Below are 23,946 nucleotides of genomic sequence, written 5' to 3'. Positions count from 1 at the left end.
TGAGTGACAATTTTCAATTTACAAGTTCAATATAGAGCATAAGTAATCCGCTTTATAATACAACCTAATACATCCATTGTCAGTGTACAGGCAGTAAGCGATATACATTAATATCTGACAGATGGCGCCACCTTCATTGGAGTGACAGGCGTAAACAGTGCCTCGTTTCATAGATGTTTCCTGTTTTGAGATAACCAACATGGGCTGTTGACTGAACCAAGCTGAACAGATCCTGAGTTGGGTAAGGGGCTCAACCCCGCAATGCACATCGGTGACACCTTTGACCACAACGCCACTTGTTTCCAAAGCCATTTAATGGAATCATTACACCAAGGATACACATATTCATGTTGATTACAACAACGTGAAGTGCTTAAGGATAAGTCCTTATCAAATATTACTAATCAATTAGCCATATCAATTAATTCATGATGCGTTACAGATGCGTATATACACACTCAACAAGTAATGTATTCATTACACCCGGAGGCAATGATCCCCCAGGATGTGCCGATCTGGTTCTGAACCTAAACCTTGCTTCGGGCTAGGTGAATCACAAGTGTCTTCAAGACACAAATTACCGGCATTTTGCAAGTAGAACGACTGTTCCTAGAACTCTCTCAAAACCACATCAGTTAAACTGCAAACCGTACAGCCGACACGCTAGTTGTGATGACGGTGGTTACAGTCCATTATCCTCCGTGGCCGTATCATCATCAGACTAGACCTTCCACTACCATTTCGTGTAATGGTAACAATTACCTCATCATTCATTAACTCGGTTTGCACAAGGCCTATTGTAATGAACAGTTACCATCCATTATTACCGCTGCTCTAACCCGTTTAGTAGTTAACGAACAACAACAATTATCACCAGCTTCTGGGAATCAACTATTGTACGTATTCATGCTATAGCAGCAAAGCGACTCACGTTGCCTGTGCTGCATAACCAGAGCCCTAGATACGTCACCGGGATCTATACGCGTGTTGAACACTATCTGCTGTAGGGAGCTCTCGATGCCCACTATGTTGTGTTGGACAACTGGACAAGAGAGGTGGACGACACTGTAAAGTGCTTTATGTTCTCGCAACTGACCTTTCTCCATGGTAGTGAACTATCCGGCTGCGGATGTGACTGAGGGAGCTATTTAGTATGGATTTGTACATATTGTCGGTGGCAATCCATGGGCTGCGTGGCTTGTTGAGGCTACGCTAAAGTCTGCAACTGGAACGGCGTGTGCTTCATGAATACAACAAATGAGAAACAACGTTCAGTTAAGTCAGTGTTGCTGTAAACTCGGAATATACACTCTTCGGTAGTACCCTGGCAAGTCATCGCGTCTGTCTGCGGCATCATCGACTCAGCACCACAATGTTCCTCGAACTTAACAACAATATGTGGAGTACTTGATTTATATATATGATCTGCGTCGGATCAAAGACGAGTTACAGGAGAAGGTATGTCACTGTGTTTAACACAATTTGCTTTCAATGTACACAATCGTATTCTAACATCCATAATGATATGATGTAATTCTATATAGCAAGGGTATATTACATTCATATTACTATATGTATAACATGTGTGTTGTATATAGGTCAAAATAGCACTATGTCACAATTTTAGTGTGTTTTGAATATGTCAGGATCAATGATAAAAGCACGACCGAGAACGCAATGGTTGAGTCAGACCACAATGCCACGTAATGAACTTGAAAGGCTCAATGCACGTGTTCTTAACTGAGGGTTGTATAATTCTTCTCTAGTTGGACCGACTGACCTTGGTGGCGTAACGTTAGCTCACAGCCAATTGTGTACACTATTGTATGAGTACGGGCTTTTAATGGAAATGATGACAACGGCAGAATGGTTACTGAAGACACATTGGCTCATGCATTCACATATTTATTTATTTTCATATTTTATCATTACATGCCCGTTTGGTTGTGTTCAAGTGACCATGTGTGACCGCACGCGCGCGTTTCTGTATGTGCGTGTGTGTTTGCTCACATGTGTGTTTATTGGTTAACATCACACTCATCAACAATCAGGATGTGTGATAGCGGAGTCCAATGATGCACATCAGGAACATTTATGAGAGAAGCATTCGCATATTTTTTTACGGATGTGTGGGAAAATATCTGTTTTGGTCTTCTAAAAGATTTAGCACGTCCTCCTCGCCCCCATGGTGTGTGTGTGCGTGTGTGTGTGCGTGTGTGTGCGTGTGTGTGTGTGTGTGTGTGTGTGTTGTGGATTAGGGTACCCATTCAAGCTTTACAATCACTTGATACGCTTATGCCTTAAGACGTAGAAGTAAAGCTCTAAGTCTGCCTGAATTAACCGGATTTAATCGACTAACTTCTTGGATCTCTATTTTCTTGATCTCCGTCCAACCCAAACGTCTCAAATACACGCACGTATCCTACATATTCTTCAAACCTTATGACTAGTTATTACATAAAAATATTTGATCGTTCATGTACATATTTGATGTACGAATTCATTAAACCTTAAGTCACCCCTGCATTATACAGGACCTTGATCTGTGCTCGTCAATAAACAGGGTCAGAGGTACCCTGCTCCTTCAGATTGTGCAGGTTAATACGTCTGATTTATTCGATGGAAGCTATTCATAGAAAACCAAGATATTTGTTATTAAATATTGATAAGCATATGTGTAAATAAAGGCTACGAGGGAGTAAGCCTGTCATTAGCGTGTAGACCGGCGTTGAGAGGGGGATTTCGGGGGAGAGAAGCGTCTCAACTGAGAGCTTCTGTCAGCCGGTCGATAATACAACAATGGTTCTTACTTAGCACCAAGCGGATATGCTTGCCTGACTTATACGTCTTTGGTCATACATACGTGTTGGTTCAGACAACCGTGGTCTTTCAAAGCACTCATACATATTTGATATGTTTCATATAAGACTCTTGACGGATTGACCCAGGTTATACAGGTCCTTCAGTTACATCGCATGATGCTGGTAACATACTGGTGTCTTGGTAACCAGTTCCACAGGGACTGTCTGCAGATGGTTGTGATACACAGATACGTTTAGACATTTTGAGTCAAAGATCTCTGATGTTTTCTTTACTCTTCAAACAATTGCATGTATTAAGGATATATGAGACGAAATGCAATCTTAGCTCATTGCTCCCACAAAAGTTCTTTTGAGTCGGTCCTCTGGAAGATGTAATAATCAACCAGAATAACATTCCTTTCGTTCTCATTCATTTTTCTAAGCATTTTTAAATTTATTTTCCATTTATTTTTATGTCTCCTTTAGTTATTTATCTATTCGTTTGTTCATTTATCCGTGAGCCATTCTATTTATCTAAGGGTTTATTCTTTCAAATGTCATACAAGACATAAAATATGACTTGTCGCCATATGGTACGGAGTTCGACTGCATTGTCCAAGTTGTGAAACTGCCTTTAGGCAGAACAAGATTATGGTGTAAGCTAGTAGACAGGAGCAGGTTAACAACGCTGTTCCCTATGGACAAGACACAATGACCGCCGCCATTTCGACATAGACATAGAGATGTGTTCGGTGGATATAACCAGTTATGTAACCAGTGACGTTGTTGATGGGACACAAAACATGATATTAACATTGAAACAGGAACACTAATTTGAATAATTTTAATATCAAGAAATTTATAATTGAAATTTTGGAAAACCATTACAACATCGCTTTCACACTGATGTGAATTTGAGTGTAGTACAGCTTCTGGTTCCGTACACTGATTAGTGTATTTTGCTACGATAATCAAGATAATGCAGTGTGTTTTTTATAAGACGAGGGGCATATAAATCAGACGGGTAATTGAGGTCCTTTAACAGCAGAAGTGTTGTGCCTTCTGTGCGACTGCCACAAAATGATGATGATTAGAATATGAATTTATAGTCATGAATAATCAGTGACTATCACGCCAATTCCGTGCATACGTGAATATAAAAACATCTGTCACTCAACCAACAACCCACAGTCTGATTCGTGTGAAAAACAACAGTTATGAACTCGATACAGAAGTCATCAAGCGAGTCAACCTTCAGTGTTACAAAACTGTCTTGAAAATGGCTGATGATTTCTTTTATGGGGTGGTTTCTCCCTGGTAGGTTAACACTATGACATCGGGACTACGATGTAAAATGCCATCAACTAAATGTAGATATCCACAAAGGTTAATATATTTCAGTGTTAACTGTAATATGGTAATCAAATGATGATATATGATGATTTTAATTAAATGCTTAGTGGCACTGTTTGATCATGGTAGGTGATGTGTGTAGTTTGACGTCATGTAAGATATATATAGACCCAGATGTCACAGTTGCCATTGACAAACGTCATGGTAATAAGTACTATTAACGTCCTATACTGTACTAGCATACCCCAAGGTTAATGGGGATACTGTTTCTATTACGTTCATATTACGCGTGTAACACACCAGAGTGGCGTGTATGAATGAGAGGGCATTTCGGTATATATGCACTGCGCACGTAATGGCTTGTTCAATCTGTATTTGTGTTGGTTAAAATACCAATGGCGTGCTTGACGTCATCTGGAAGCCTTTACTTGATTTTCAGTTCACACAGATGCTGATGAAGACGTATTTAACGTTTTTACTTACCTTACACACATGACAATCCGTCACTTCATGATACAAAGGAGGAAAGGGTATCATGGCGGATACACGTCATTTATGACGTCAAAAGACCGTATTCTGGCTCTGGCTCAGTACGTCCAGAACTAGTTTTCGACGCTATATATTGGTAGTGATGTTTGTTTTCAATATTTGTTAGGGACTAGGGGAAGAGGTTTACTGTCTCGTCCAGGACTATCTTACACTTGCAGCTACATGCACGTGTGTGTGCCTTCTTGTACTACGTGGGATAAATCAGTAGCGATAGCACACCATGCTTGAAAAACATGCTGCGTTTTAACATGGAAACACCACTCAGACACCACCTCATTTGTCTGTTGCCTCCATCAAGTTTACTGACCATCTACCTTCTACCACACTCAACATCCATTGTACCACGAAGCCAGCTATATTGACAAAAGGACACACCAAAATGTCCAGGCGTAATGAGTACAAATACTCCTATCTCTGTTGCATGAACAAACACCACACAAAATGAACGGATTCCAGGACACCCACAACATGAATCATTGCATTCTTGCAAAGATACCACAGCGTGTTCTCGGGCCAGGCGATAGACATATATATCAAGCGGGTAATTGGGATGATTCAAGAACCCCAGACTGCGCTTAGTAGAATTCAACCTTCTGTGTCAATGCCACGAAGTGATAGAATATTAATTGATAGTCAGTGACCGTCAGCTACAACTAAATAATCCTTGACCGTCAACTACAATTCAAATGCATTTGAAATGCGTTAATATGAAAATACATGCTACTCTACCTTCATCCTACTGACGTATGGTTTAGGCTTATAATCAGCATTTGGAAACTCAACATAAGAGCCACGAAGCGAACAAAATCTCATGCTTAGTTTGAAAACGAATGAACACTTTCGTGAGGTGGTATGTCTATTGGAATTTTAGGGCAGGGTAATCATGGACATATTACGTATAAATAGTTACAAATAGTGAACATCTTTCATCACCACAATCACAGCGATCACCTCCTGGCTAGCCAAACCAATATTACCATCGAGAAGAACGTCAACAGACAAAATTCGGGAAGGAACGAGAAAGTTACTGTGATGCTGGGGACCTGACTCAAATTTTATCCCTCGAGGTAACTGAATCGCCTCAAATGAAATTATGCCCCACTTGGAAAGAAAACGCTGTAAATCAGTAAAGCAACGACAAACAGAGGCCGAATTATCTATTCAGTTGCTGGTAAATTGCATTAGCCAACCGTTTTAGCCTCTCGCGTTTTTGCATAGTGCTTTAAAAAGATCAATACGTCAACGACATACTGCCTTTCATTTGTGCTGAATCGCAAAAATTCCAGTTGAAAAATCTTCAGTGTTTCTCATTCGTCAATATACCAAACACAACAGTAAATCCACAGAGACACTGTGACAGTTGATGTCCTTGGGTTAGATACAAGCCGTAGTATCAAGGGACGAAAACGCTTCTGCAAAAAAGTGTAGGCCTTTCTTAGTATTGCCATTTGAATGCCCTGTGAATCTAAAGATAGCATATTTGAAGAATACATATGCTGATCGGGATAGCAATTGTAAGCAATTCAAAACATTCCAAATGGTATTACCATCCTTTATAGACCATCATTAGAATTTGAGTATATTCATGATTTATTTTAAGATACTAGCGGTCGGTAGTTTTATAATGTAAACATTGTATATGGATCATAGATATGAGACCCAAAAGAATACATTGCATGACATCGTACATTGCGGATTAAAGAAACTGCAATTGGATATGCATTTAGAAGAAGCACCATGTAATAGATTTCCCTTTCACTTCGTTTTTGTGTTGGAATGTTTACGATTCTTTATTAAAACTAACCCTAAGTATGAACACGTAGTCATATTAACGCCTTCAAGATGGAACCAGATTTGATAATCGGTGATAGGGGATCGATGCTTAAAGATAAACACAATGTTCCTCTTCAAGGAGTAGCAAATCAATATCTTTGAGAAAACGAGACAAATTTTCGCGGGGTCAGCCTTGGAACAAATATTTTGTGGTTGTAGGATCTGATGTCAAATTTGTTTCTCTGCGTATTCTCTTGAAATCCTTGGAAAATCCAAAAAATTAGTTATTACCGGGCATGACGCATTCTTTTCTGCAGAGGACGTATAACGTTACCGCATAAGTGAATAACGTTATTTGATTAAAGCTATGTGAGTTTAATGTTTAGTGGAGCTTGTTACATGCGGAACTGATAGTACAGTACAAATATGCTGGAGTATCAGGTCTGTAAAATCAAATCATAGCACAATAAATGGTAATCACATTTAGATTCAATCTCTCTTCTCATAGTATTCCTGGTAGACAAGGAACTCTATGATTCGGCCCGAAACTTGATCATGTATATGTCACTCTTGCCACAGCCAAAATCTATTTTTAGACACGTGCTAATTATTATTCTGTAATTATAGATTATTAGCAGGCAGTGCATGAGCTTTGCCAAGAGTGTTGCCAAAAGTAAGTCAAAACGACGGTAACTGTATATCAAATATAATCATCCCCTGATGATCCATAATTGAAGGTGATGGTTGATCTCGGTTGTGATTACCGTCGATGTAGTTGCCAACCCAAGACTACCACGTGACATTAATTGTCGTGGCCTCTGAAATCTGACCTTTAATAATATGAACACACTTTGTTGGTTTCGGCAGTTTCAATTTTTCCAATGGTTCTTGACCTTTAGATGCATTATGATCCTCAGGGGTTCAGAATGTGTGTTACATGGATGTTATCATCTGTGGAGTCTTGCACTATAAACGTTGCCTATTATTACTATCATTATTATTATCATTATTAGTATTAGTAATAGTAATAACAGTAGTAGCAACAGCAGCAGACAAAGCTTCTATAGCAATAGTAATACCACCACAACCGCCAGTTGCAAAGATATTTGTATTTTTTTAGTTATCTTGTCTTATCTAAAGTAGTAACGATGTTGACGTTTAAGGTTTTGCTGCTATTCTAAGGACCATAATCAGGATACATTCTACATTCAATAAACTGTGGCAATTCTTTGTGTCTAATATAGTACCATTGTTGTCGACATATAATTTATGTAACATGAGACAAAGTGTGGACACAGAGAGAACAAATTGACAGAATAGATAATTGGATTCTCTCTTAGGTCGCAGCAGAGTTTAGAACTACGCCAAGTTTGACAGATGTGTGCATATGCAAGTAACAGCTGAAATTAGCAGCCGGGAGAACATTGATCCTTCTTTCTCTGGTGACCTTGTTCGGTCGTTTCGCAACACTCTTCCTAATATTCATATAAAGTTATATGCACCCTCACCCTCCCGTCTGTTTCTCTCACTTTATCTTTGGTGTCTACCCATCAAAACTTTCATGCGTTATCGATCGGGTTGTTATGTTATTTTTTCTGCCGCCCAATCATATTATTCAATAGGATGATTGCCCAGTAAATGGTTCTACACGTTTGAAAAGAGCTGGGCACGAGGAGCTATACTCTCATTTCCCTGCCTTCTAGAGGACCGAGTTAAAGTGCAGTGAACTATCTTCTGGTATTTTTTGCTGGTTCAGTCTGATTGTCCTTACGATAATGACGTTACAAGGTCATCCGTGTTTGCTTTGTATCCATCCCGGGTTATTACAGAGCTCTCCAGATGAACCTCTCACTATGACTGGGAACCCGTCATCGACATGCAAATATTGACAACGTAAAATGTTATTTTGCGATGGTTAAATGACATCATTTCAAAAGGTTCAGCATGCATTTTAAGGCTTGAAACAGAGTGTATACAACAACAGAATTATTAAATTAGTTTTCCATTAAGCCACGCACAATAACTAGCCATTTGTTTAGTCCTATTGTGGGCCGATTAGGACTTTAATATACCCAGGGGGGTATTTCCCAGACACCTCGATCTGACTGGCCATTATACGCATTAGAAGCACTTAATTGCCATTTCAGTCGTATTTCTGAGGAGTACTGCTTTAATAAAACTGGGCACAGTATCTGCCCTTTTCAGATCCGTAATTCCGTTGAGTGTAGTGATTGTGCGATGCAGCTACCAGCAACTATAGTAAATGGCTAATCCAAGGTAATCTGTCAAGCAATATATTCCCTTGTCAGTTGTGAAAGGCGCATACGTCAACATCACATTTGGTTGTCCCTCACCAGATAAAACTGCGTCTGCGAGAATCCCTTCATAGCAACGGGGACATATCCTGCATGTATCTATTTTATCTCTGTTCTCAGAAGAGCAGGCTCTTGTAGTGCTGCCAAAAGGTCGGCGCAGATATTTTGGGATCATCTTCATGGACGAGGAGTAGGACTATGTGCATCCCTTCTGGTGTCGCGTGTCGTGTAATGCACAAGAACGTCAACAGAGGCATCATTGTAACGCATATGTATGTTCGCAGGAGGAAAGTGAAAGAGTTGTATCGTTCGATAATCAGTTATTGTCTTGAGCCGAAGTTCCTGTGATCCCTGTGGTAATACATATGAGACGGATACTCTTGCACGCTAGTTTCTGAATGTTTGCCTTCTCGGATATCGTGTCCTCACAAATCTGCCGTTAATGTGTATCCCAATCGTGACAGGGCAAGCTAACCCAGTTTGGAAATGAGATTTGCCATTGACGTGTGTTTGAGACATGCCTCAAGTGTTACATTTTACACATACATAATCGATTATCTTTTTATGAGTATAATCTCCATATTTCTGGAGGTACAACATGGTTTAGTGGCATTTTCATCTCGCCCACACTCTAGGTGATAGACATACAACATGCTTCTCCAATCATAGATTGCCGCCTGTAGTCAGGGGATGAAATTACACAAGAAGAGCAAAATCTCATGACGGTCTTTGGAAAATCATGAAAAGATATGGTATATGATGATTCCCTATTGTGATATCCTGGCAGAAGATAATCTCTGGTACTCTCTGGTTAAAGGACTTCGTCATCACTGTTTCCATGGATGATACCCATGCAATCAACCCCTTGTTACCGGTTTAAAATTCTTATCTTTGACAGTGTGTGATGGAGTAGTACTGGATGTTTATACGTAGTTTCCCAAATTACTGAGTAGTCGATGTTTATCCGCATATTCCGAACCTACTCATATAGCGTATGATTAATGTTGTTACTTGCAAAGGTTCTCTCATGAAAAGTGCACATGCGTTCCTTTGTTTTGCCTGGAGATGCATCGATCTTTTTGTAACAAATTTGAACGGTTTGAAAAAGTTGCCTTTGAAGTCGTCGCCAAAAATGCTAAGCCGATGTTCTTATCTCTAGTGAACCATCCATGTATTATCTGAACGTCTCAACACCTAAATGAAGCTTAATTAACTACACGTTATGGACAAATTGCTGATAGGGAGATAGGTCCGGCAGTCAGATTCTGCTTCATTGGGGTGGCAACCGAGGTCAAAGATGAACGGGGAATTGATCACATTTCTTCAATTAATTTCTCATCAAAATTAAGATTTAGCTTTCCACACATAAGAGTAATCACGACTGGCATAAAATACCTGACAGCTATGGTGTTTAATAACCATTATTGTGTCCATTCCATCGCATTTCTGTCGTCATGTACTGAGCATGCATATTCAGGGTGAATTACCGCCACTTAGCGGAGAACCCTTCCGCGGATTCAGATACTTCGCCATCAAAATGCAGTAAACAAGAACTACTTTTGAAAAAGGGCTACTTTATCGGTTCTGGAGTGACGAATACACAGAAAGCGGAGATACCAATAGATTGAAGATTGTTTCCTAATTTCATGGTGAAGTTTGATCTTGATACTTGGTATTTGCTTTCCTTTCTGAAACCTGACTACTGTTTAACTGATGCGATTGCTCTTTGTGTGTATTCCGCGTAGGAAGATGGCCCATAAGAATGTTTCATCATACATACACTTGCGGTCTAGTTGCAGAAAGTTCTATGACTGGAACCCTAACGTTATGATGCAGAAATGTGCTTTGGTCTGTTATTCATATAAATGGCAATTATGTGGTTACAAACAACTACTTCAACCCATTCACTTATGGATCAGTTTTAGATGTTTGATTGGGCTTTTTTCCATTTGGAACTATCAATGTTGTAACGTCTGAAGGAAAGCCACTGTCTTCTCTGATTGAATCGGTAAACTTCGGTACTAGTTCTTCCATGCAATGGTTTCACGTATACACAAGGTTATGAAACCAAGGTGATATGATTCTTAACACTGTGCATTCTTGTTTCCGTTGTAAGAGATCATTCCTATTCGTGCATGTATCGATAAGATATGAAGTTCTTTGGACAGGTCCAGGGATCAAGAACTGTTTAAAAAATTGGTGCAATAGGTGTCACGTTATCAGTGGGAACAAGATACAAGCAGCTATGCTAATATTATTAATTAGTGAAGCAAAGTTTTTAAGTAACCCAGGCAAATCTCAATTAGAAAAAAATCGTTAATCAACGTACATTAAGGCACACCAGAATTAAGACAAATCATGATCCAATATGTTGATTGAAACAGAGTAAAGACGTCTAAAAATCTACTCCTGCAAGATCATACATTGTCTCCGTTACTCCATTCACACTCAGAGTAATTATCAAAAACCTTTACATCTGTTCTGTGAAAAGATTTTTTCATCAAAAGAGGAGCAATGTTTCAATGGACACATCAAGATGGCGACGATGCTCTGTACAATTCCCTCTCTCAATTCTGACCAAACTACAAAGACACACTAAGCCTTTGAAAGCTTTCAGATAAGATGAAATTCACATTCATTTTGCTAATTCTTGCAATACATTGTTTTCAGTTCCTTCGCATTTTGCACATTTATATACATTATGGCTTTTTCTCGAGATACTCAAGGATTGTGAGCTACTTACATTGAATTAAACGCAACGTCTAATGGACGTCATATTCGCACCTCAGCCGCAAGAAAAGGAGCAAAACAAAGGGAACATGGATTAAAATATTGCTAAGACTAGGAGGCATTGCATCTATGTAATATGTGGATGTACGAATAACGCTTCGTACTGGCATCAAGTAATGCAATGTTTTACATTAGTGCTAGAGAATGACATGTACCTGAATGGTAACCTTGAAGTGCTTTTGAATTAATCTGCTTTTACCTAAGGTGAACTCCACTCGGTGAACGGTTGATACAAGGGGCACATTATGCAATGTACTTTTAGCAATGCCTTAAAAGTGTAAGTGATCGCCATCCATTTAACCGAACACGTTTCGATAAAAATATTCTTTTGCGTGAATTTTACATTTGACGCATGTTTCTATTTAATGTTGGTTTTTTTCATGACACATCTGTACTATCTGAAGCTAAAATAACCGTCTTCCCATTACGATTAATAGCACATACTCTTCGGTATTAAAAGCTGTGGCCTGACCTTTTCGTTGAGATTAATCCGCGGCTAATACGATTTACGAAATATTAAAACTACTCTTTCCAATGACTGCGTAACGGGATTTGCTTTGCAAAACCATTACACCATGATCCTAGCTGAGTATTTCAATTATCACAACTGACATTCGTTGAAACCAGTGTTGAAAACACGACTCTTATTGATTGTGAATACTGTTAAATAAGCATCTGTCGAAATGCTTGTGCAAATAAAACTGTTTCATAGATTCCAGTATTCCAGGTGGGTCAAGGCGGAGACTTGGCAGTCAATAATTAGTCGCATAATTGTCCCTGAAACACGTAACGCAGCAATCGATCAATTGTACATATAAAATACGCACGTGACAAATAGGGTCGTGTTAGATGTGACATCTTGTCATTGATTTGGCTAGATGGTTTGATCAATCAATTAGCATCAAACTAATACTTTATGTCCACGCAAACACATGGTGTTATTGCTGAAAATGTTCTGTGATTCATAAGTAAGGGATGGGGGCTGCTTGAAATTGTCTGTTCACCTTTTACCCGTGCATTTACGGATTAGAACTGGGCCTCCTTTCATAAAGCACTAAGGTGATCGTAAGTCACTGAGGTGACTTTAGTGCAGTGTTAAAGAATGTGAGTTAAGGTTAAACTTAGTAAATGTTGCTTCATGAAAGGAGCCCCTGGTCTTCAGCAACTCCCGCTTGTCCTAAGAGGCGACTACCAGGATCAGGTGGACATGCTCGCTGACTTGGTAGACACATGTTATCGATCCCAGTCGTGTAGATCGATGCTCATGCTGTTGAACACTAAGCCAGACTCGATTGTGTACAGACCAGCGCCATATAGCTGGAGTATTTGTGGAGTGTGGCTGGAAAACAGTCAATGAAAAACTGTTCGTTTTTCTGACTATTCCTCGTTCTGCAATGTAACACTGAGCATGAATATAAAAAGAAAATAGTCACACATGTCCCGAAGTAATATATTTCTAAGAGAATAGGTTTATAAATTCAGCGTGCAGCGTTCTTTTCTTCAAGGTTCAGATTATTTAATATTTATTTCCTCTATTTTTCTACAAATGCGCATACATCGCATTCTTGTTGCAACACATTTGCTAATTCAGTAAGTCACTACGGTATTTCCGTTGCAAATAATTTTCAAAAATCAGATAATAATTCTCCGTATCTGCTTTTTTTGTACTGTGTTACACTCATTCAAATGATAATTCCCCAAAGCAGTATTATTCATTATCGCATTTGCGAGACCGCACTGAGCTTAAGCTTGATATTAACTTTTTTCCTTGCGTATTTATTGTATTCCTTTAATCATCTTCAAACACATGGTCCTGAAATGCATTATGTATTATGTTACTTTCTATTGCTGGGATTATAAAGGGGCTAAAGCTGGATAACAATACAACCTTTTGTGTTTGTTTGTGAATTGCAATCCATGCCTTAACACCTGCTTGGAGCACCTGTCTTGAATGGTAGTAAGAAAATTAGTCAATATGTTCTTTTATCAATAGCACACACTAGTTTCATTAAGTGGATGCAACTAACAACTATTGTATCCGCAGGTTCTATGCACAGTATTTGATATGAAAATGTTTACACAAAACCGCTGTATTCATATAATTTCATGTTACAAATTTTGCATCTAATAAACGTTCACAAATGAATGAGTATTGTACATCTGGGAAATGTACCCATGTGCAATGCCTCAAGTGTACAGAATGCATCCTGTACGTTTATATCTGAATGCATAAAAAAAACATTTTGTAATTGGTAAATGCATGTAGTTATATGTTTTGGGTAGAGAAAATAAAAGACAGTTACGATAGGCCCAGTGTTTAAGTAACTGTCTTGTGTAAAAGTGACTGGCAACATAATTATTTAGAGATGGTACCAACCTTTCTTCTCAGATTCAACCGGTGAATTGAGCTCGTGTGAACTTTGTGAAATGGAGCCTTTGATGTTCTCAGTCCCAGAAGTAATTAATACCGGACGGGGGATTTAATAAGCCCCAACTGCTTCCATTCCCCTTGGTCTAACATGCTGTAATAACTACAATGGCTCCAGTGTTTCATAGTCGGATTTGCTCAATCTTCTTCCAAGGCCCGAGGCTTCCCAACACCACTATTTACTTTAACATGAGAAATGTAGGGAGACGATACAGCGCTGTTTCCCATTTCCCTTGACACGGGTTCCGAAAGATTACATTTTACTATCACCACTGTTTAAGCAACACAATGGCGTTATCAGATAGCTGAAACGAGGGCTACGTTGGGCGTCGTGGGTTGAGTCAATATGCCACTTGAAGAGTATTCTTAGTTACTTTCAGTAAATTGTTTGTTAATGCATCACGTGAGTGAGTTAGTTGGATAGTTTTAGTTAGTGAGTTACAACAGTTGCTATTGCCATTTGAACTTAATCTGAAGTGAAATTGAGTTTAGTAGAAATAGACAAATATGAAGAAAACATTTTTAACAGATGAGCAAATGAATGCATTTAAGGTATCTACTTTTAAACATGGATCCTTCGATAAGTTTTGTTTATAGAAATCAATCACGTAAGGGTATTCGACTATATATATCTACTGGCTCACAGAGTGTTATTGATTTACTAGAATATGGTGTGCAACTGTCGTCCACGATATGCCTATTTAATACTGCTTAAAATCGACTAATGTGTGCAAGAATGTATGTTAGAATGTCCATTGTCTTTGTCTGCCCTTATACGTGATATAGTTGCCTTATCGTCAAAGAAATCATCGATAAATGTCACAGTTATCTACAATACAAACGGCCCCGTTTACCACATAGTGGGGTTAGACAAGGATGTAGTCTCCTTCATTTATCATTCATTATCCTGTCGCAATCACTATCGAATCACTACGCTATCGTCAAAAGTCCGATTTTTCATGCTGATGTTCTGACATTAATAGATAGCATCACATGGGAGAAATACTTGGCGTAATCATGATGGAATCCTCGATGAAGACCTCTGGGATCCTCTGGGAACCCTGTTACCAGTCCAAATTGTAGAAGGATTTTTCCAGATTTCTGAGTTGGAGGGGATCGACCGCGTGTCGGGTCAACGAGTAATGTATGTGTTTGAGGTTCTCGAATTAGCAGTAAGAAAACACATGAATGGTTGGAAACCAGATACCGTGCACTGTTTTTTCCGGGGATAAATAATCTCATAAATAAGGACGGCCGACTAAAGACATCGCTCCTAATCTTGACGTCAGATCTTTATGTACAAGAAGACGTTACGGAGACATGTAGTAAACAGTATCGAAAACCGCTTCTGAATGGAAGATTTAACGGTTTGGGGTTTTTTTTGTCTGTGCGTGTGTGTGTGCGTGTGTGCGTGTGTGTGTCTGTGTGTCTGTGTGTCTGTGTTGTTGTTTTTTTGTTTGGGTTCTTTCTTAGTAAAACTGTATGAAACTCAAATTCAGATTTATTTCATTTTTCTAAAGGGATTGTGAAACGTCAAAGATTATTCACTTTGGGTCTTCGGGAAGCAGATTCTATTGAGTGTATTCGGCTAAACAGCGGTTAAACGAATTGGAATGGATCAATAAAAATCAGTGATGACACCAGGTGTTTGCAAAAAGCCTTGAATGTACATGTCCTGATCTAGACCTCCCTGTTGGAAACCCCGCACCTATTTGTAACGGTCGTTTTCAGGTTATGATTGACATGCATGAGGAAAATATCATAGTTTTATAACAATAATTTAGATTTGGAAAACGTTATAGAATCTGAAAACATATCGAGATTACAGTCATGTGTAACATTTGTCATGTGTATAGCTACTTGGGACATTGCTTTGCAAATCTGCAGTCAGTTTCCATGGTACCTCGAAATTCTACGAGGAATATGTACTGTAAATATGACAATTATTCATACTGCATATGTAACAAAGTCCTTTGATGTTTTAATGGCACATAACGAGAGTGACTGGAAAGAGATGACATTAAAACATTTAAATTATGGTAATACTAGGCTATTTTCACACCAAGTGCTCTTGCATAACCACATCGCTTGAACTACCAACACTCGTGTAGCCTTTGAAAATATGAAAATGAATGCATTGTTGAAAAAGCTATTGATTCAAACTGATTCATTTACATATCGTGAATATTTTCAAACGTTAGGTCTTATACCTGAAAAAAACAAAACATTAATGTGTCAAAGATACCGTTATTCTTTCAACCTTTTTCAAACCCTGCATGATCACCCTTCCCCCATAACAACTAGCCATCATGAAGTAACGCAGACTTGAACAGACTGGGAACTATGGTCGATTCAGTCTGCTTTGGCATTCAATAGATTCCGCTGCGTCAGACTTCTAGGGATTCAGCACCAACTGTGATCCAATATAGTTGGACATGGATAATAACATCTGGCTCAGGGTTTAACGTTAAACAGCCCATGTACCCCTGCCGTTATGGTCACTTCAAAAGACACAGTGCTCACCATACTGAAAATGCATCAAACGGAATATAGCACTGCTCGGGACTATCAATCCCTTTATCTATGCTTGAAGGTAGCTCCAGAGAAAGATAGACTGAACTTGTTACTTGCCTCAATGGTCAAGCCTTCTCCCTGTCGGCTTAGTGGGTGGTCGGCATAGGTTCTGCCATGATTGAATTCCTTCTGTGCATGCCTCCTCGCCCAAACACCCTGTGACAAAAAATTAAGGTGTAATTTACTGGTAATAAGACTCTTTTATTCATGCAGAAGATGATTGTTTTATCAAATAAAACACCACACCGCCATCCTGGTCGCCAGAAAACGAGAATCTGCTGACTTGTGTGTTGGAATTGGTTTAGAAATTGGTTTTACTTACTTTATTTAAATACATTTAAATTGAATAGGTATTTATTTAGTTTTTACTTGTCCTACGTTTTGTCTTCCTCGTGTTGACAAAAGACGCCAACATAAGCATTACTAATTGGTCGATGACGTTATAACCATTATATTGTATCCATTAATCAGAATTCAAGTTCTGTACAATTGCTCCAATGTAATAGGTCATTTTCAGTTTTACTCTACCATGTCATTGATTGAATTTGTCTACAACCATTATATTGTATCCATTAATCAGAATTCAAGTTCTGTACAATTGCTCCAATGTAAAAGGTCATTTTCAGTTTTACTCTACCATGTCATTGATTGAATTTGTCTACAACATTCAGTCATGCATTTTTTATCGCGAACCGTCTCTACTGCTCTTAAGATCACTTAGAGGACCCCAAAGATGATCATTGGTTCCCGGTAACATAACCTGAATTGCGAATGGCTAAAATAACCGAAGAGTGGATCCTATAGTATATTTTCCATCAGCTGGTGTGTTCATCTGATTATCACGTCAACGTTTAGTTTCATGAGCTTATTGTACAACACCTGTTAACAAGATGACCACACTTCAGACCAGTAGTGATATAATAAGTACATTAAAGACGTAAATTGTGATTGACTGTACAAAACCATCCAGTAGAGAGGCACACACTAGATGCTGAACTAAACTAGATTCCACAAACGCTTGCGATACATTGATGAAATAATATACTAGTATGTAGGAACAATAAAATAGTAACTCAGAATGTCAATGTATGTCTTCATTTTAAAATCCCTAGCATTTTATTTTCAGTGGGGCTTTTGTTTTATCTTGGTCAATATGTGGCCAGTCACAGCATTCGCCAGTGACTAGTTTATTGTGCGATTACCAGATGTCATCGAGCTTGTGGCATCAATGTTTAATTTGTTTATAGTTTGATAATGACAGACACAAATGTAACTATACGCCAATAACATTAGCCACTTTACCTGTTTATTTTTGTTTTGGTATGATCTTGTTTCCTTTTATGGATGGGGGAGGGTTCAACTTGTTTTGGGTATTATGGAGGTTCTGTTTTTCTTAATTTTTGTAGGGGTTCACTAAAATACGAAGCGGAAACACCAATATATTGCCTTTAAAGGCAGATCTCATATGGTGACACTGACACGTCGTTCTTTGTCATTGGGCCATACATTGATGTGTTATCTTGATCTAAAGAAACAAAACCACAAGTCCAATATATATATATCAACAACAATACTTAAAAACAATTAGACTGATGCAGATCGCAGTGATCTGTGATCTTATATGTATATACAAACCACCTGTGTATGTCCACATACAGAGAAAGCTTCACAACAATACGTTCCCCAGCGGTAGTCTACCTAACAACTAATAATACACCTGTGCGTTATGGATAAATCTGAATAATGTCACACCTATATACAACACCTATATCTGTAGCCATTCAGCTCGTCAGGCAAATCATGTGAGTTACATATAACAACCTACAAAACACATTGATCCACAGCTAGATACATCCACGCAGTGTGGATCCGATTACACTCGTTTATACATACACGTATACCTGTGGCTGACAACTGGAGGTCGTAAACAATGGGTGCACCAGGCCGAGCTTCAAGCACAATGTAGCCTTTATTAAACAAAGCTCGCTCAAGACCTGTACCTTCCATGTAATCTCCCCGAGTGTTCTGCCGAGAATCCTGTATATCATATGTATCCCTCTCCAGCAATGTGATTGCTGTTCTGGTCACACAGAAGTGATCATCAATACAGGCAGGCCCGGGTGAAATATCAAATGTCTTTGGTAGAACTGAAAAGCGTTTAGCAACGTGGCTTCAAGCTGAATATACAGCACGGTAAGGAGCAATTGTTTAATATAGACCACCTTAATACCAGAATATTCCCCAACGTGTTATCCATTTGGTGAGAGATATTCATGTCCACAGAATGATATGGAGTGGAGGATCTATGTTCTGTGTTCTGTCGTTTATTGTGTACTAGTATAATTGTAAGTTAGCTGTTGTTGTTGTTGTCACTGTTGTTGTTGTTGAATTGCTTATTGTATCCCTAGTACTCTACTCGCTTCTTCGACCACATCAGATGATAGTAGTTTTACGTTGCAGTAACGACAATGTCAAACTGTATCTATTTTCCCATCCAGTATTCACGTGGTTGATGTATTTCCTTTGTTGTTAAGTGACATTCAGATGAAGCAGTGCATGGAACACATGCCACATATGCATTTGATTGTTTCTATCCGCTGCATGGTTGTATAAGAATATATTCCTGATGTCATGTTCATTCCAATATAGGTACAGCTTATCTTTATATACAGTTTTGAAAATGTATTCATTTTTGCGTTTTTATTGCTGTGTTGATATTTGTTTCGCTCATAGTATTATTTATGGTATTATGGTGGCAGCAGAATGGTAAACAGCCTAACCATAGCAACTGTACAGAAAACAGCTGCTTTTGATTTGCATCTTGCCTGTTTTCTCCTATATATCCTATATATCCTTCCGTTGTCATGACGCGGAATTTTACATGCAGTGTATTGTTTCATCATTATCATCATCGTCGTCGTCGTCATCGTCATCGTCGGTGTCGTTGTTGTCGTTGCTGATGCTGTTGTCACTGTCACTACAAATGGTTGACGTATGTCACATTTGTGATATTACATCGTCAGTCATGAAAGCGTCACTGAAGCAAGGACCTTGAATACAGAACTGATGAGTGCTCTCACCAAGTGTATGGCTCAGTTTTAGGGGCATACAAATCTTATGTGCCATATGTTAAAGCATTTAAGATAAGGAGACGAGTATAATCATTTATCGGCGACATGTATTTCCTGCAGAGATTGCACACCGTCTACGTGCATTACCCGTGATGTGATATATACTGCTTACCTCACGATGCACACACGATGGCTTGAGTTAGACCTTGGAGCCTTCAAACGTGATCACTTAATGAAAAAAGACATGGCCATATATCACCATGTTCATTATTAATTGGTTTAGGATGTTGTATGTACGGAAGATCAAGCTAATTTCCTCTTTTGGCTTCAGGTTTAAGTAAGACTGGAGGGATGCGACAGTCGTGGTTTAACTGAACGGCGGGATTAACCAGACGGACACAAAGAAACGAAAGTTGACGAGGATAGATCGTTAAGTATCGACAACAGACGGAATGTACGCCACCACAGCTTCATTTGGAGTACTTGTTTTATACGTCCTTCACCTTGTGAATGGGGATTTACCCGACAGATTGCGGATTGGTGAGTATTGTCAACGGTTGATTTTACTTTAATCACTTTGACCATACTTAAATTTTGAGGTGATATATGTTACAGTCAAGGAGCGGGTAGATGGTTGAGAAAGTAGCTACAAACCACGCATTTAGGAATCAAAGTTAATTAAGATCATCTAACTCTTATAGATACGGTCATTTTCTTCGACTTCATTGATACAATAAACTAAATCCAAATGCCTTAGTACAGTCAGTCGCCTTATTGTGACTGTTTCAGCAATGCAATCCACCATCAGCCTAAGTAAATCAATACCGTCATTTATCGCCAATATAAATGTCTTTGTATCTCTCATCCCTATCAGTGGAACGCCCTCAGTAGTGTCACTCACCATATGTTCAATGGCCTCAGTGCAACACTCACCATCAGCGTAATTACCTTAGTACCATTACTCACCATCAGTGTAATGACCTCAGTACCATACTCCCCATCAGTGAAATGACCTCAGTACTACTCTCACCATCAGTGGAATGACCACAGTACCATCATTCACCACCATTGTAATGACCTCAGTACCACGCTCACTATCAGTGTAATGACCTCAATACTACCACGCACCACCAGTGTATTGACCTCAGTACTGCCATTCACAATCAGCGTAATGATTTCAGTATCATTGCTCACCATCATTGACATGACCTCAGTACCACGCTCACCATCTGTGTAATGACCTCAGTACCACTACTCACCATGAGTGTAATGACCTCAGTACCACACTCACCATCAGTGAAATGACCTCAGTGGCACACTCAGTAGTCTGTCTAACAGACCCCGAAGCAAATATATCTAAGACAGCCAATGCAAATGTAGACAATGTGACAAGCCTAGATTCCCTTAGCTGAAAATGAAGAAAGTCAGGGCTCCATTTCATTATATTTTTTTGTACTGTGTACTTTTTTTGGTAAACTTAGTTAATTTCAATGACCAGTTGTTAATCTACACACTCACCAGCAGTGCAATGACCTCAGTACCACCAGTCACCACCAGTGTAATGACCTCAGTGCCACACTCACCATCAGTGTAATGACCACAGTACCATTAGTCACCACCAGTGTAATGACCTCAGTGCCACACTCACCATCAGTGTAATGACCACAGTACCATCAGTCACCACCAGTGTAATGACCTCAGTGCCACACTCACCATCAGTGTAATGGCATTAGTACTGCCACTCACCATCAGTGTAATGACCTCAGTACTACACTCACTACCATATCTACTGCACCCTTTGAACAGCTTCTTGTTGCCATTATCTGCGCTACTTCCCGCAACAAACCTCCTCACAAAAACCACCAAGGCACCCTTGTACCCCACAAGCGAGTTTCACAAGTTAAGCTGAACAGTACTCTCCATATGTATACGTTATGACTGAACAACACTTGCAAACATACCGATCGAATAGAGCTTTATTAACACAGAAAGTTCATTTTAAACACTAAATAGTCCTTCTGCTTGTTTCACCGATAGAAAATATTTTATCCGATTTCAATAGTTCTGTTTATCTCTCCTTGCCAGAGTGTCAGAACCAATGAGTCATCCGGTGCATACAGAATGTACTCACATGAAACACTCTTGGTAACATATGGCAAGGCGGTGGCAGAAACTAAGGCTTTGTTCTCTACACTGAATATGATAACATAAATGGCGCTTCATGCCCGGATAACTTTATCAAATGTCTATTGAAGTGTCGCTTATTATTTTAATGACTTGATATGTATGAACCTGTTACATAGCACAGATCGCTATTCCTTTACTGTGTTGTTTAGCGCTTTGTTATGGATACTGTTACATATGTTTTTTGCAGAATTCCATCAAGTATATTGACATTATAAGTGATTAATAATGTTTCCACAACCTATGGCACTCTTTCGAATGTTGGCCATTTGTCTTTCATGCAGAATTTATCATTGATCTGTGTAATGCAACTATGATCGCTAGAAAGGCTGTTAGAGCACCATATACAGAATATACTACATACGTTTAACACCTCCGCAGTTTCAGAACCGTTGGTATCGTTCGATCGATAAATGTAGAGTGAGATCAAGTTGTCGTGTTTCAAAAATTGCACATTGTATACCCTGTACCTATTTACCAAAGACACTGCAATGTGCTTTGAGAATCGCATCCTTTTGATAATCCTGTGTTCGAATCAGAATCTCAGATTTGCCATGATTGTGTTTCAAGCTTTTTGCTCCATCGTAACCGGCTTGCACAAACGCGCTAAGCGTTCGGATTTTCGTCCCACTAATCTACATATCGTAGCCTAAATGAAATAGAGTTCAAACGGTGTTAAGCCCAGCCCAGCTTTTTCATAATCCATACAACTGTCGCTTGGGATATTTCTTCATTACATAAAATTGATTCACCTCGTCTAGATTCAAGACTGTGGGGATACGTGCTTTCCATATATTCCTGCAATGACGTCCTGTCATACAATTATATCATTGTGACGTTATATATAAACCCCTGTGACGTCTCCAGTATTCAGCATGCGATATATGACAGTAAACACATCAAATTAGGAGACACATTCAGCATTCAGCATTCAGCGTTCATATAGCAGGAAACGATGTCGAGGCTTTCATCAATAAACATTCCATCTTGACGTATATGTTGTCACAGCAGGTGTGCAACGCGCCAACAGAACGTTGTAGTTCGCAGGTAATGCTTTGTCATTACAGGTGTACATAATACTCAACAGTAGAATCAGTGACTCAGTGAGTATTGTTTAATACGAACTTTTAAATAAATCCTGTCAGATGATGACAGAAGGGTTACAGAAAGTGGATTTACACTGTAGCTACGTGAGAATCGAACTCGGATATTAACCACTAGCCAATCATGCTATCATCAACTTATGGAGAGTGTTAGGACCACTTCATTTTCATTAAGAATCTAGCGTTATCCTTCATTCCATGTTTGGGGAGTTTACTCTTTATATCATTCTATCATGCATTACCTATATATTTTTAAGAACGTAGAAAGCACACGCGAGGTACATACACATGCCAGTTCATGTACAGCGCACTAGGTTTCGATATAGCTCCACTGAATTCTATGTGATCTAGCCCTCCTTGTCAAAAGATGCGTGTCCACCCCGTTGTCACAGGTTGATCTGATGGTGATTTTCAGAAAAACGACAATCCTTTATCCACGATAACATTTAGCGGCTTCCAAAACAACATGGGAACATATTTATGCCGCAAGTCGATACAAGGAATTGGAATAATATTGTCATTGATCCGTAGCATTTGGAAATGTCCTCCCCATGTCTACGTTTTACTGAGGCCGTGACGTTTGAAACGCCGTTCAAACAAGTTTTTTTAGCAAGAGCTATTTGACGTTCCTTGTAATCTTATGATGTACGGTTGTTCAAAAACAAAAACATCAAACTCTGAAACTGCTGGAATATCTCTCGACATAAAGGAAGAGTTTATTATTGAGAAAGTTCTTCTTTTCAAACAGTCTTCTTTTCATTTTTTATTTTTTGTTTATTTTACGCACAGATCGGAATATGAGACAGATGCAGATGTACGGACAATGTAACTGCTCTGTTCACCTAGATGTCACCTCTATATCACCGAGATAAAAAAAAGCTGAAAGAAATGAGCTATTTAATCATCATTTAACAATAGACGACCAGCGATATATCTGACGGTTACACGTCATATGTCATGATTTTGTCAATTCTTGCATTCAGCCATCAAAACGTTTGATACAAA

At 39.0% G+C, this 23,946-nt stretch overlaps 1 protein-coding gene across 3 annotated transcripts in view; it reads left to right on the top strand.

Annotated features, from left to right (window-relative positions):
* LOC137287404 (glutamate receptor ionotropic, kainate 2-like) overlaps positions 1 to 23,946 on the top strand; it is a 125,855-nt gene that overhangs the window by 59,666 nt on the left and 42,243 nt on the right. The window contains exons 1-2 of one of the 3 annotated variants that reach the window (XM_067819669.1): positions 960 to 1,458; positions 19,986 to 20,194. In XM_067819669.1, coding sequence (XP_067675770.1) covers positions 20,107 to 20,194 — 88 coding nt within the window. In that variant the 5' untranslated portion in view covers positions 960 to 1,458; positions 19,986 to 20,106. Of the gene's footprint in view, positions 1 to 959; positions 1,459 to 19,985; positions 20,195 to 23,946 lie in introns of those variants that run through there. The other 2 variants (XM_067819671.1, XM_067819668.1) reach the window with 2 other exon arrangements.

The sequence above is a fragment of the Haliotis asinina genome, chromosome 6, assembly GCF_037392515.1.
Source record: "Haliotis asinina isolate JCU_RB_2024 chromosome 6, JCU_Hal_asi_v2, whole genome shotgun sequence".
Taxonomy (NCBI): Eukaryota; Metazoa; Mollusca; class Gastropoda; order Lepetellida; family Haliotidae; genus Haliotis; species Haliotis asinina.
The sequence above is the reverse complement of the archived record's forward strand: the minus strand, read 5'-3'. Positions and strand labels throughout refer to the sequence as shown.